This window comes from Takifugu rubripes, chromosome 14 (assembly GCF_901000725.2).
Source record: "Takifugu rubripes chromosome 14, fTakRub1.2, whole genome shotgun sequence".
In the NCBI taxonomy this organism is placed as follows: Eukaryota; Metazoa; Chordata; class Actinopteri; order Tetraodontiformes; family Tetraodontidae; genus Takifugu; species Takifugu rubripes.
Genome location: NC_042298.1, coordinates 3,921,819 through 3,934,925, shown reverse-complemented (window position 1 = coordinate 3,934,925; position 13,107 = coordinate 3,921,819). Strand labels below are relative to the sequence as shown.

The 13,107-nt window shown below is 49.2% G+C and overlaps 1 protein-coding gene across 9 annotated transcripts in view; it reads right to left on the bottom strand.

The window, feature by feature from the left end:
* macrod1 (mono-ADP ribosylhydrolase 1) overlaps positions 1 to 13,107 on the bottom strand; it is a 76,557-nt gene that overhangs the window by 9,287 nt on the left and 54,163 nt on the right. For 7 of the 9 annotated variants that reach the window (XM_029847658.1, XM_029847663.1, XM_029847661.1 and 4 more), the window contains one exon: positions 9,955 to 10,071. The exons of the other annotated variants lie outside the window; for them this stretch is intronic. In XM_029847658.1, coding sequence (XP_029703518.1) covers positions 9,955 to 10,071 — 117 coding nt within the window. The remainder of the gene's footprint in view (positions 1 to 9,954; positions 10,072 to 13,107) is intronic. 9 annotated transcript variants of the gene reach the window in all.

Sequence of the window (13,107 nt, the reverse complement as noted above, 5' to 3'; positions counted from 1 at the left end):
CGCACATTTGTAATTCACACTCTTAACTGATCAAAGGGGTGGTGCCTGAGCTGCAGGTGAAGCCTGGCTGGTGATTCTTCTCATTTATATTTTTTATTTTTTTATTTGACAGAGCTTAATTAAGCCATTTGGGTTTTTATGGGGCCGAGTTGCTCAAACGCACCCTCCCAGAACTCATCCCCAGCAGCGCCACGCTTCATTACCACCACTTAAACGATTCCAGCTGCTTTGTTTGACCGCGTTGGCGAACTTGACATCAAATGAGTCGATCTGATCCGTGTCTGACGAGTTCCACCGGTTACCGCGCCTTTCAATTCAACGCCGCGCCGCCGCCATCGGAAACTTTTCCAGACGCGGCAACTTATCAGAAACGTCCATCCCGAACAAACTCCACGGACTCAAGGCAACGTGTCCAAAACACAAGGTGGTCCTTGAAGCTGCTGTCAGGCAGATGGAGGAGACGGTCCCTGAGAAATCACTTTAGCCTGACGTTACTCGCCGAACGCACAGAAAATTAAATATTTTGGCTGAGAGCGGCCGCATCAACAATAGCGACGCTGTAGCCGAGCGTGTGAGGAATGAATCATGACCGCCGCTTCTCTGTGGTCCAGAACAAGAGGGTGAAAAATGACTGCGTCCCCCGTCTCTCTCCTCAGTCCACATTTGTTTTGAAAGCAGCAGTTCCTCCATCACGTGCCGTCCTAGCAAAGCGCAGAAAAGAGGGCCGCAGCATCAGCCGGGCGCAGCCTGGGTTCACTGACACCAACGGCGAGGTTGTCTGTTCACGACTTTAAACATTAGAAATAACGCCAGCGAGGCATCTTCCTCTACGTTCATCATTAATGTCGGGCGTGCGGATAATATACTGTCGAGACAAATTACTCCGTTAAACTACCGTCGCGTTGTGATGAATGCGACGTGTGCTGCCGTCGCAGCAGAATTTCACATAATTCAAGATTGCTAAATTAAGTCTCCCTGATTGTCAAAACAGCTCAGGGGAGGTCAAGGGGCTAATCCCAGTTTAACTTAACGTACATATTTGCTCACGCTCAGGTAGCCCAGAGCGCGAGCAAGCTGCCGAAGCCACTCATCCATGTCGATGCATCCGCGGAGCACTCAGAGTTGGCCAGGTTCAGGACTGTGTGTGTGTGTGCGTGTGTGTGTGTGTGTGTGTGTGCAGTAGGTCACTTGCTAGCCATTCATCTGCATGTCTTCTAAATGTCAGCACAGCACAGTTTCACGTCACTTTAAAGGTGCTCACCCAAAAAACTAATCTACGATTGCAGGATTCCCTTTTTTCTTTATTTACTGCTTCAATTTGTTTACCACTGTTCCCTCCTCATCTTTTCTCTCCATCCATCCATCCATCATCCCATCATCCATTCATCCACTCATCCATCCATCCATCCACCCACCCATCATTCATTCATCCACTCATCCATCCAACCATCCATCCATCCATCCATCCATCCATCCACCCATCATTCATTCATCCATCCATCCATCCATCCATCCATCCATCCATCCATCCATCATCCATCATCCATTCATCGACTCATCCATCCATCCACCCACCCATCCATCCATCCATCTATCCATCCACCCGTCATCCATTCATCCACTCATCCATCCATCCACCCACCCATCATTCATTCATCCAACCATCCATCCATCCATCCACCATCATCCATCCATCCATCCATCCATCCATCCATCCACCCACCCATCATTCATCCAACCATCCATCCATCCATCCATCCACCTACCCATCATTCATTCATCCATCCATCCATCCATCCATCCATCCACCACCCATCCATTCATCCATCCATCCATCCATCCATCCATCCATCCATCCATCCATCCATCCATCCATCCATCCCTCTCTTCCTCCCTCTAACGCCCTTGGCCATCACTCTTCTCCCTATACACCCCTGCCTCGCCATTACCTCATCTAACTATCCCATCTTTCCTCTCACCCCCATTACCTTCTCCTCCACCCCTCCGTCATCCCTCCCTCGGTTGTCTCTCATCCCTCCATTACCCTCTTCATTCCCTGCATTGTCTCCCGCTCTCTCCCTCCCAGCTCCATTAGATATTCCCCTTACCCCCGCTTCCCTATATCTCCTCTCTCGCCCTCCCTGTCTCTTCCTCTCTGTCACCTGAGCTAGACAGTTCTGTCAGGAGCCGGCCTTATTTACCGCCTCTCTTTGCTCCTGTTTACATTATCGATCGGCTGGGTTGCTTTAGTTGCACCATACATCAACACCGACCCCTCGGCTCCTCCTCCCCACCACCGTGTCACAGCCGCTGTCTCACATTACCGTGAAACATGGAGGGGGTTTGAGGAGGGGGGGGGGGGTGTCACCGGTAAAGCTGAAAGCATGTGAAGCCTGTTGGGATGTGTGAAGGATTTATGTGCCAGGTATTAGGAAAAACGTGTGGGAAAAGTGTGCGAAGAGCAGCGTTGCAGTCAGGAAGTGGGTGCCTGTGTCTTCCCGGGAGGAGGGGGTGGGGGGTGCAGCATGTGTGCATGTGGATGGAGACACAATAATGGGCATTGAGAAGGTTTGAATATTTGATAAATGTGAGTGCCCTCACAGAAAGGCCTCAGCTACGGATGACTATGAGGCCCTTCTTCTCTTTAAACCCTTCAATGAACTCCCTTCCTGGCTCCCACTCAAACACAACATCGACTTTGGGAACTTGCCCCTCATAATTAAACTGTATCCACAGCCGCGACACGTCTAACGCACCCACTTGAGCTCTCTGCTCTCCACCATATATCCCAGCCTGCTCCACCACCAGGACAGCTGGAGGCTCCAGCCAACAGCCACTCCAGCCTTTTCCTGCTGTCTTGTGGTGTAATTGTTATTTACATTGATTTAATTTTGCCTCCTGAGAATTCCTTGTTTTGTTTTTTTTCATTTTCTTGTCCGCTCCATCCCTTTCAGGGTCATGGGGAGTTTGCTGGAGCCCATCCCAGCTGCATATGGGTGAAGGCAGGCTCCAGCCCTGGATGGGTCTCCAGCTCATCGCAGCGCCCTATGTGAGCAATTGTGGGTTCAGTACCTTGCTCAAGGGTACCACGGCAGTGCTGTGAAGGTGTCCTGGCACCTCCCCCTACCACCTGACCACCTTCCACGTGTTGTCCGGGTCTTCAACCGAGAACCCTCCATTTCTCAGTCCATTTCTGAGCTACCACCGCCCCCAATTACATACAATTATTAGACTAAATTACAGTATAAATCTATCACAACATCCTTGGCTACATTTACGGGCGGTACCTTTAATATTGCGTCCATATTTCTTCAATAAAAGGCTGATGTTTTCCATTGTTTCTGCGAATAATATTGCTTTAATTTGAGGGTCTAATGGGAAGGGACGTCCTTCACTGGGATCTTTGTGATTTGGGGCTTAAAAATATCGCCGACTTCACTTGAGCACTCGCCGGAATGAGTGACGCCAACATTTCTGAGGTGAAAAGTGAGGCCGTCGGCATCTGACGGGTTTGACACCGGCTGAGTTTCAGTATTTGAGGGGGTGGGAATGCGAGTGGGCTTGTTTTGGTGGAAGCGTGAGCAATAACAGCTTGTTTTGCTTCCAGCGGAAGGGATGGAATATATAATTAGCCACAACATGTAACCTGGAATGTTCCGACAAGACGGTGATATACGGATGGGAAACCGGCTTCAATTAAAAATGGCTACGTGAAGCCCCTGCCATAAACCTGCAAAAAAGAGGGTCGGTACAAGAGCGTCAGTAACTATATTACGGCTGACCTCTTCCAGCTGTTCCATGTGAAAGGCTCTCTGGGGGACTCTTCCAGCAGAGCTTTACAGGATGCTGGAGAATTAGATGGCGTCTATATGCCACTGAAAGGCCGGATGGCCGCTTGCTCTCAGTGTTTTTGTAATTACAGCAGTGTGATGGACTGGTGACCAGCCCGGGGAGAGTTCCTGACACTCCCCTGAGGACCAGAGGCTCCCGAACGCCCTGCGACTGATTAGAAATAAGCTATTAGTCAGATGTTGCCACATAATGGGTGTTTGCCTATGTGAGATTTTCTGCGTCTCTGCTGTTTAACACAGGTTTTCAACAGTGTTCATGCAAATAAATATCAAATTGTTTTCTGCGTTTGTGATTAATAATGGGGTTTGCGGACTAGCTTGCGCCTGTTGATTTTGGCACTTCGGAGCAACGGGCAGCTTTATTCTCTCCATTGAACAGAAAATTTCCCGTTTTGTCATCCTGCCAGCGGTGAAATATTTACAAATTATATAACTCGCGTGAACAGGAGTGAGAAATGCAGGTGGCATTTAAAAGTGCCCGCGCCCGCACGCAGGCGCTCGGTCTGAGCTAATGGCGGCCGTGACGTTGGTGTAACATTTCAGTGAGGTATTTTGCCCACAGTGGGTCTGAAAAGGTTGACCCTCCTTACAGAGGCCGATTGTTATACAGATGTGTTCTGATCTGTGCCCCGCAGCGCTTCTTTAAAGGGTCTAAAGAACAAACCTTCAGCTTTTCAGGTAACTCAGAAGAACTCTTTCCAGAACACTATTCACACACAACAGTGCGCTGATATTTTAATAGCCATGTTTGTTACGACTAATTAAGAATTCAGAGTTCACTGTAATAAAATTTTAGGGAGGGAGTGAATTTTTGTCACATCAGGCGGATCGAGGACAAAGTAAATGATGAAAAGAAATTCTAAATAACCCGGCTCTCTTTCTGTTTCCCTCTTTGTGCTCTTTAAGAATTTCTCCCCCCCTCCATTGTCATCACAGCGCCTCCCCTCCTTCTGCCTCCCCCCTGGCCTCTCGCCATTCTTACCTGAGAGGACACGAGTCGCTGCCTCTCCTTTTCATTCTCAGCAGCCCTCCGCTCATCCGTCCTCTGCCCTCCCCTTCTTTCCTCCCCCTGCCTCTCTTCTCACACTTCCATCTGTCCATCGCCTTTCTTTCTTTATCTACCTCTAAAAAAGCAGGAGGCAGATATAAAAAAAAAAGGCGAGCTGGTCCTTTGTGCACTTGGCCTCAGTTTGTGCTCAGCCAAGCGGACACAGCTCTTAAATCGGTGCTCCGGCTTTAACACAAAAGGAAATCTCAAGTCCTGTAAAAAGGCTGACCCGTATCCGTTTCCACCTTTCACAGAGCGGCAGTTATTTTAAACAGGATGACGGGGTCAGACGGAGAAACGGAACAAGACGCCAACGCTGAAAGGCGCAGGTATAATTCGTTTCATCAGTAAGCTGCACCAAAGGCAATCCTCACTGCTGATTCCCAGAGCTGCGCTCCACTGGACTTTATTTTACATTTCCTTCTTTGATGGGAAGGAATTAACACCTGCGCCGCCGCCGCCACCATCACAGCGCTCTTCAACATCAGCGGCAGCTATGATGAAGCTTTTTAACACTTAGGAAGCTGGCGCCGCTAACACCGAGGCAAGGAGAATCACGGCGGGGAAAAATAAATCTCCTAGCATCACAGTTGGCGCGCTACAGTCTTTAGCCCACAGCCTCGTCAAATCTCTTGGCACAGCTCAAGAAACCCGATGATGAAGAGAGGGAGAGGGTGAGACGAGAGTGAGATACCACGGGGGAGCAAATATAGAACTTTGGAAGAGGGGGAGGAAAAGGGGAAGATGAATATAGGTGGAGAGGTGGCAGAGAAGATGAGACGCCAGGGAGAAAACAAGGTGTTTAAGTTGTTGGTGGCAACAGTCAGAAGCAGCATATCTTCAAAGGAGGAAGAGAGGGAGCGACATGGCGACGGGGCGAAGCAGGAGGAGAGAGATAGAGATGGAGGTCTGGGAGGAGGGGGAGAGGGGGAGCCCGGGAGATCTGCAGTGAGGATTTTAATTAGCAGTAATTGGTCACTGAGGGAACAGAAACTGGGAGATGAGGAGGTGAAAGAGAAGGGAGGTGGAAGAGAGGGGATCATAACAGCCAGTTTTTGACAGAGTGATATCTCTCTTGCTTTGTACCCCTCTATTTCCTTCAGCACTTTTTGATCTCGGCCTTCTATTTCCATCCCACCCCCCCACCCCGCTCCTCTCACCACCGCCGAACTGTTTCCTTCGTCTCTCATTAGCTTCCTCCCTGAAACACACGCCGGTGCCAACGTACAGTACACGGCGCACAACCAAGCGTGCGTACGCGATGCCGAGCTGCAGGGCGTTAAAAGGTCCTGGTGAATGTACATATGTGGCGCGTGGAGAACGGGGCGCCGCCCACCTGCACGCAGCCCGTGTGGCGGACCGAACTGGCAGCGCTGCCATCACACGTGCACCTGTGGTGCCAGATGATAGTGGCAGCTATGTGTTTCAGCTGTGGCACGTCTGTGTCCCCCTATTTACGAGCGCTTATCCATTTTTTAGATATCGTTTTGAATCCTGTGGTCAGCTGCTTGTTTGCTAAACGTGCTATTGGCCACTTTCCTGACCTTTCACCTGTGCTGTATCTTGCTGGGTGCCTCTATCTTCTTTGAAAAGTATCAAATAAATGAGCACAAACACAGATTGCTCCTCCTTCACTACAGAGCGGCAGCACACCTGGACCCAGACGCGGGCTCAGGTGGGTTTTCTAAATAGCGATTAGGGTTTCGGTCATCCAAATCCCGTCCACGCCGCCGATCCTCGCCGGTGCAGCAGTGTTGTTTCCAGTTGTTCTGCAGAGTGGCGGGAGCCGGCTGGGGAACAGACCAGCACTGTTCATCGGTACACAGGTGTGCTCTGCGGTGGGGAGTTGTCCAGACAACGCTCGCGCTCCCTTCTCTGACAACCGGGCAGAAGAAAGTCCCCGATTCGTGTTTGCGCATGCATCTCAAATTGGCGGGCAGCACATTCCTCGTGTGCAACACGGCCATTTCAAACGCTTCCCCTCTTAATTAAGTCCTCCTAATTACTGTGGCTCCAAATCTGCATGACTGCTGATTTAACTCCACGCTCTGGTTGATGTGAATTTGGGCAGGGACCAGCTTCTAATTTTCCAGCCGTCATCTGTCAGCATCCTCAAACTGCGCCCAACTCTTTCTAAAAGGAATTATCTTGGTGTTGCTAGGTTACAGTGCTGGGATGCTGCTGGCAAAATGGCTGCAGCATTATCAGTGGACGCTCCACAGAGGGCTGAGTGTTGCTCCGGACTATTTGGCAAGTTGTGAGGCAGCAGCTCCTGAACTCCTGCGATTGGGTTCCAGGTCCAGAGAATTTGATAACAAAATATTGATTTGACATGTGGCTTAACCTCTCTGCCCCGTCCCGCTTCCTTTTTCATGGAGGCACTTTACCTGCTCAGAGTGGCCCCCTCGGCTCTGTCAAACCCTCTTTTCTTCCCTCTGTTGCTGCCCCCCCCCACCTGCCAGGAGCTAATCAAGCCCTATTGTGAGCATTTAAGCACCGGAGCAGGCGCTTGTTGAATTCTTCCTGGAACTTAATATTTTCTCTGAGACCAGAGAGCATCTCCATAACCCATGCTGGGAAGGTGTGGGGGGGGGGCAGAGGTGCTGCAAACACACACACCCACACAGTCACTCTGTGAGTCAAAGACAAAGTCAGTCGCACAGATCTCAAGCTGTCAGAGAGTTATAGGTAGCCTTAAGAGACTGTGTTGTGGCAGCCAACCCACTCTGTGTATACTAATATACAACTACAAAAATAGAAAATACAGCAGCATAAGGAGGGAGTGCATTAGCACAAGAACACCCCTCCACACACGCACACACATCCACCCCCCACACCGGATCAAACACAAACACAGCTTTGTCAAAGTTTAACAAGCAACAAAGGAGAAGACAATTCGAGCACTTATTTTCTTTCTAATTCCCTCCTATTTTTAGATTCCCTCACATTTGACCTCTAAATTATGCTGCATTGTTTTCCTTTCCTTTTTTAACCACTCTTCCCTTATCTCTCTCTCTCTCTCTAATGCTGTAATGCTGCTGTGGATTCTGCCTGGAGCCAGCCTTTATCATCTCTTTTCTCTCATTTCACTGTTAACTTAAACTCCTCCTGGAAGTGTGAGCTGATAGCGCCGTGGCTTTATTACTCCTCTCTCTCTCTCTCTCTCTATCGCTGCATCCAGACATACTGTTTGGAAAATAAACTATTGGAAAGATGTGCTACATACATGCAAATCTAGAATTATGGCAACATTTTCCCTCCCTCCCCGGTGCCCCAGAATTCTGAGGTATTTCTTATCTCGATTGTCTCCAAGTGATCACGACTGCTGCTGCTGCAGCGCTGCACTTTCATACTGAGCTGAAACAAATTAATTGTTTAAATCCCGTCCCGATCTCCGGGACTTGATCCTCCGAGGGGGCTTGTAAGATAAGTCTAGAAATGATAAACATGAAAAGCCACTTTGCCGTTGCTATTTTATCCCCGGCTGTTTCCATTTTGTGTCTGCACTGACTGGGCGAGTTAACATCTCGGGTCTGTTTGTCTGGAACGAAGCTGCACTAAATGTTAACCTGCTCGCTCATGTCAGATCCTCTCAAACGCAGAAAGGAAACTTATTTGCCAGCTTATAGAATATTTTGCCGCCCCACACGCCTGCTGTGCACGTGGGAGGTCTCACAGTGATGGCTCGCCAAGCCAATTCCCCCCCCGACTCAAAGAAAACTGCCAGAGACACTAGAAAGGCAACAGCAGACAGCCATCTAGCATGTGCGCTGCGTTCCGCATACTGAGGAGAGAAGAAGGCCTGCAGCAGTCAAAGTCAGAGTGTGTGTTCAGCTTGCCTCACTCATCGCCGTGGCTGCCAAACATCATTAGAGTTTCGCGAAAACTCCAAGATTTGTTGGAAAATGTTATCATTTATCTTCCAACGCCTCCAAATTCACTTCCCGTTCACCCGTTAGCTCACATGAAACTCTTTTTCCTAGAGGAAAAGCCGGTGATGAGCCAGGCAGGGGTCCGCCACCGCAGACGGGCTCCAAAGAGCAAACTGCGCAAAAAGGCCCCCGAGACATTCCGGCGGGCATCAGCAGGGCAGCACAGACAGAGAAGTGTGGCTGGGATAGTGCACAGGTACGTCCGTGGTGAGTATCAGAGGTCCTCCAACCCCACTGGGACGTACAGCTGAAGTGTGGAGAACAACAGAGGCGCGGCCGCGAGGGACCTGGAGCCGCTGGCCGAGAAGCCTCTTCTGGCTGAACCACCGGAGACGGAGGTGGAACAAAGGCAGGGCCGCCATAGATCCCAGCTGGCAGCAACATCAGAAAAAGAGAAGCATGAAAAGAGTGACTGAAGGAAAAACTTCAAGCCCAAAGTGGCCCCACTGGTCAAAAGCAGTGATACAGGGTTGTGAGCAGATTAAGGTGAAACAGCCGAGGTCCGAGTGCAGACTCCAACAGCTGAGATACTACAAAGAGCCACAGCCCACACACACACACACACACACACACACACACACCAGGTCACAAACTTTACTCAAAGCAGACAAAGAACTGAAAGAACACGGCTGATAAGTCGCTCCCAACGATGTTTAAAAATGAAAAACAAGCTAAATCACCTGTTTCCAGGAATAAAGAAACTACTCAAAGGTTGCGTTACTGTTCGCAGGAATTGTACGGCTCCTCCCAGAGGGCCCGAGTCATCCGCAAATATCTATTGTAAGTTACGACTCCGCTGGCGAACCCACATCAGCGCTCACCTCACGGTCTGGTGTCGCTTCTAGGATTTGTCTAGCGGCGAGATTCGGAAATAAAAACACTTAAAAACACTTTTGCTGTCACGCCGGCTCCTTGGTTTTCATCATATTAGACACCCAGCCATGGGGAGTCACTTAATATCTGAAGGCTCTTTACTTCCTTTGAACAGGAAGGCTGAAGAGACTTTTTATGGACATTTACTGTTTGTGTTGAAATGAAAAATCGATCTCCTGGGGGGGAAAAATAATCGCGCGCACAAGGAAAAGATTTATTTGCTGATCTTTTTTGGATACGGGATACTTACATTTGGCCGGGAGGCCGTATCCACAGGTGATCTTGGCCTGGCCGGTCTCACAGCCCTGGAGAGAGGCACATTCCTTCACCAGCATCGGACCGGCGGCGCGGTGGATCGCCCCGTCCACTGCAGGGGGAAGGACAACAGCTTCAGACTCTCCTACGTGCACGTTTAACCTGCCGCGGGCGAGGGGCGCACAATTCAGACTGAAAATGTGAAAAACGTCTGGCGTTCCAGGAGCTTTCACCCCCATATCCAGATTTATTTTCTTTATCCAAGTCGATACGTGAGTCCATTAAACAGGTTTTAGAGCTCCTGCCTTAGTTCATTTAAGTGTTTAACGCCCAATAAAGAACCCGGCTGACGTTGACTCCTCAGTCAATTACGTTTTATTGATTGAGAGTTTATAAATCAACATAATCTTCAGGAAAAAAATGATCTCCATTTGATCAGCGCTTCATTTACAGGCTGAGCCACGCAGGAGAGACCATTTAAGAGCCGCGCTGCTCGTATCCGCGCAGTTAAAATCTGTTCTCGCAGTGAAACACCTCAAAGGCTCAGCAGCATTCAGCAAACCCACATGTAAACCAGATCAACTGTAACCAGCCGTCCCAGGGGAACCCCCTTCCCCCTAGCCGACCCGTGTCAGGAATCCGTCGAAACGCCGTGGTCACAGTGATTCAGCGGCGTTCCAGCGCTGCCTCTGACAGATACTTAAATATTCAGGTGTTTTTGTGAGGAAAGTGTCTTCAGGTTGAAAAAGGCTTCATTCCCGAACTTGGAGCTTCGGTAAAGTTTCCCTCATGGTCAAACCCCCCCTGGAAACTGGACGTTTTGCAATTTCCTGCATCCAATCGTGAATCGGAGTCATTCTGGACCTGAAAGTGGCTGCAGGAAGACGGGATATGGGCATTCACCTTAATTATTCTTAACATTGTGATACCAGAGGACGCTGTGGTTGCAGAAGAGAAAGAAAGATCCCCCCGAGGCCAGTTTTCCTCCTTATTTCCACTTAATATTGCACGCTGGCTAACTCTATCCTCCTCCACTGCTTCCATGATCTTTGTGACTTTACCTTTATTCCTTCTTGTGTTTAAGGTTGCCAGCTAATAACCACCCATGAAACGGTTCCTGCCCTCCGTGAGTCCCACCTCTTTGACAAAGCCAGCTGACCCTTTAACTCGGCTATATTCGCTTAAGACTTCTCGTGTTTGCTTTCCCTCAGACAGCCGTACCTTCCAACTCTGTGGGAGTCGGTGTAATAGCCCAGCGGGAGCGCCGCACGCCACTGAGTGGATTCAGACACGCTTCTGTCACTTCAGCAGTCGGAAAACGAGTGGGAATTCATGAGCGAATCAAAGATTTATCTCAAGTGAGACTAAACTTTCTTCTGTGCCGGCAGTGCACGAATCTATTAGTCATGGATGGCCTGTGAAGGAGAGAGGCGTTATTATCCGCAACCGTTGTGGAATGTGAGGCCGGCTCCGATGTTTCCGCGCTGTCTCGCACGCAAACGTTGGACATTCGCATTTGGGTCTCAGATGGTGACTTACGATTGTCGGCCACACTGACTTCACGGCTCATGTGACGCGCAGACTGTTGATTATTCAGTCCATCACACATCGCAGCATCTCGGTAAATATAGACCGTGAAATTTGATACACTCATGCATGTTCCTCACAGAACCACCGTGACCTTTAGCGAACCACCACCTTTCTCTCCGACCCCCTTAACAAATGTGGTTTGTGGTAAAATGGATCAGTGACTATTTCCATGTATGAGGCAATTTCAGACCAGAAATGATGAGATGTAATTCTTTTTCTAGCTTCGAAATTAATTTAACATTAAATGCTGGCAAAAGTAATTTCGGGCGGCCTTTTGTTGTCCGTGTTTGCTGCTAATTAGCAAATGTTAGCATGACAAATTAATGTCGACTGGCTGTTGTGGTTCACTCTTGAAATGCTCATTTTTATGCTATTGTTGAATTTAAGCCTTTGCTATTCCTGACGGAGCACAAAAATCTTTTTCTTTCATCTTTCCTAAAAATCGTTTCAATTATTTTGCCTTTATTAGCATGCAAAATAACGCATAACCATTTAGGAGATGAGACAGAGCGGCGAGTGCTGCTGGACCAAGAGAAAGAGGTTTGGAAAGAAAGCAAATGTGTTGGCTAACAGACAGAAGGGTGGAGCAAACGCAGGAGAGGAAACGAATACTAATCTAAGGTTTAAACGGAATGGATGTTTTTAAAAGCGTGTGACGCAGGAATGGTTCCAACTACATCAGATTTGTGGCCTTTTTTTTCTGGACCAGCCAGCTGAGATTAGCTATTATCATTTTCCCCTCCTAGGCTCTGCATTTTGATTGACTCACAGTTACAGCGGGAGCGAGAGAAGAGGGGAGGGCGGGGCAGAGCGACGGGGTGATAATTGGCGATATGCTAACCTGGCACGGAGCCTGCAACCTCAAACCAGGCGCTCCAATAAACACAGGAAAGACAGCATGCACATGCATATTCCTGCATCAATCTTTGTCTCGGCTCACACCAGAAACTGCACAGGCTCCACACAGGTAGACTGACAGCAGAGTAAAACCAATCCTGAGGCCTCTCCTGTGGAATACTAATCCGGCTGCCCTTGGAGCTGACCTCTTATAGGCCAAACAGGCTGTCTGTCAAACTAATGGGGCGGAACGCTGGCATATTGCTTCCCCCAGTCCCTCAGCAAAGCCAGGACACTCTTTTACTTCAGTCAGCTTGTTGCCAAGGCAACATTTAGGAGGGGTTCTGTAGAAGCGGATACACAGACACACACACACACACACACACACACACACACACACACACACACACACACACACACACACCTGTGTGTATGGACCCTACATGCAAACTTACAAACATACAAGTGTTGCAGTGGAGGAAGCGAACGTGCTGCTAACATTGACCCGAGCGATGAACTTGTCTCAGCGCCCACAAACTCAATCCCCTGCTTTTCATTTATTCACACATCCTGCTCCCTTGTCCACTCCAGCCGCCTCCATCTGCCCTCTCCGGCTCGTCCTGACGCGGAGAAAGCTGCCGAATCAGAAGACCTTCGACACAGAGCATCAAACCTCATTTCGCAAGCACCGATTACAGCTGTGGTGTCAGCAAACACAAAC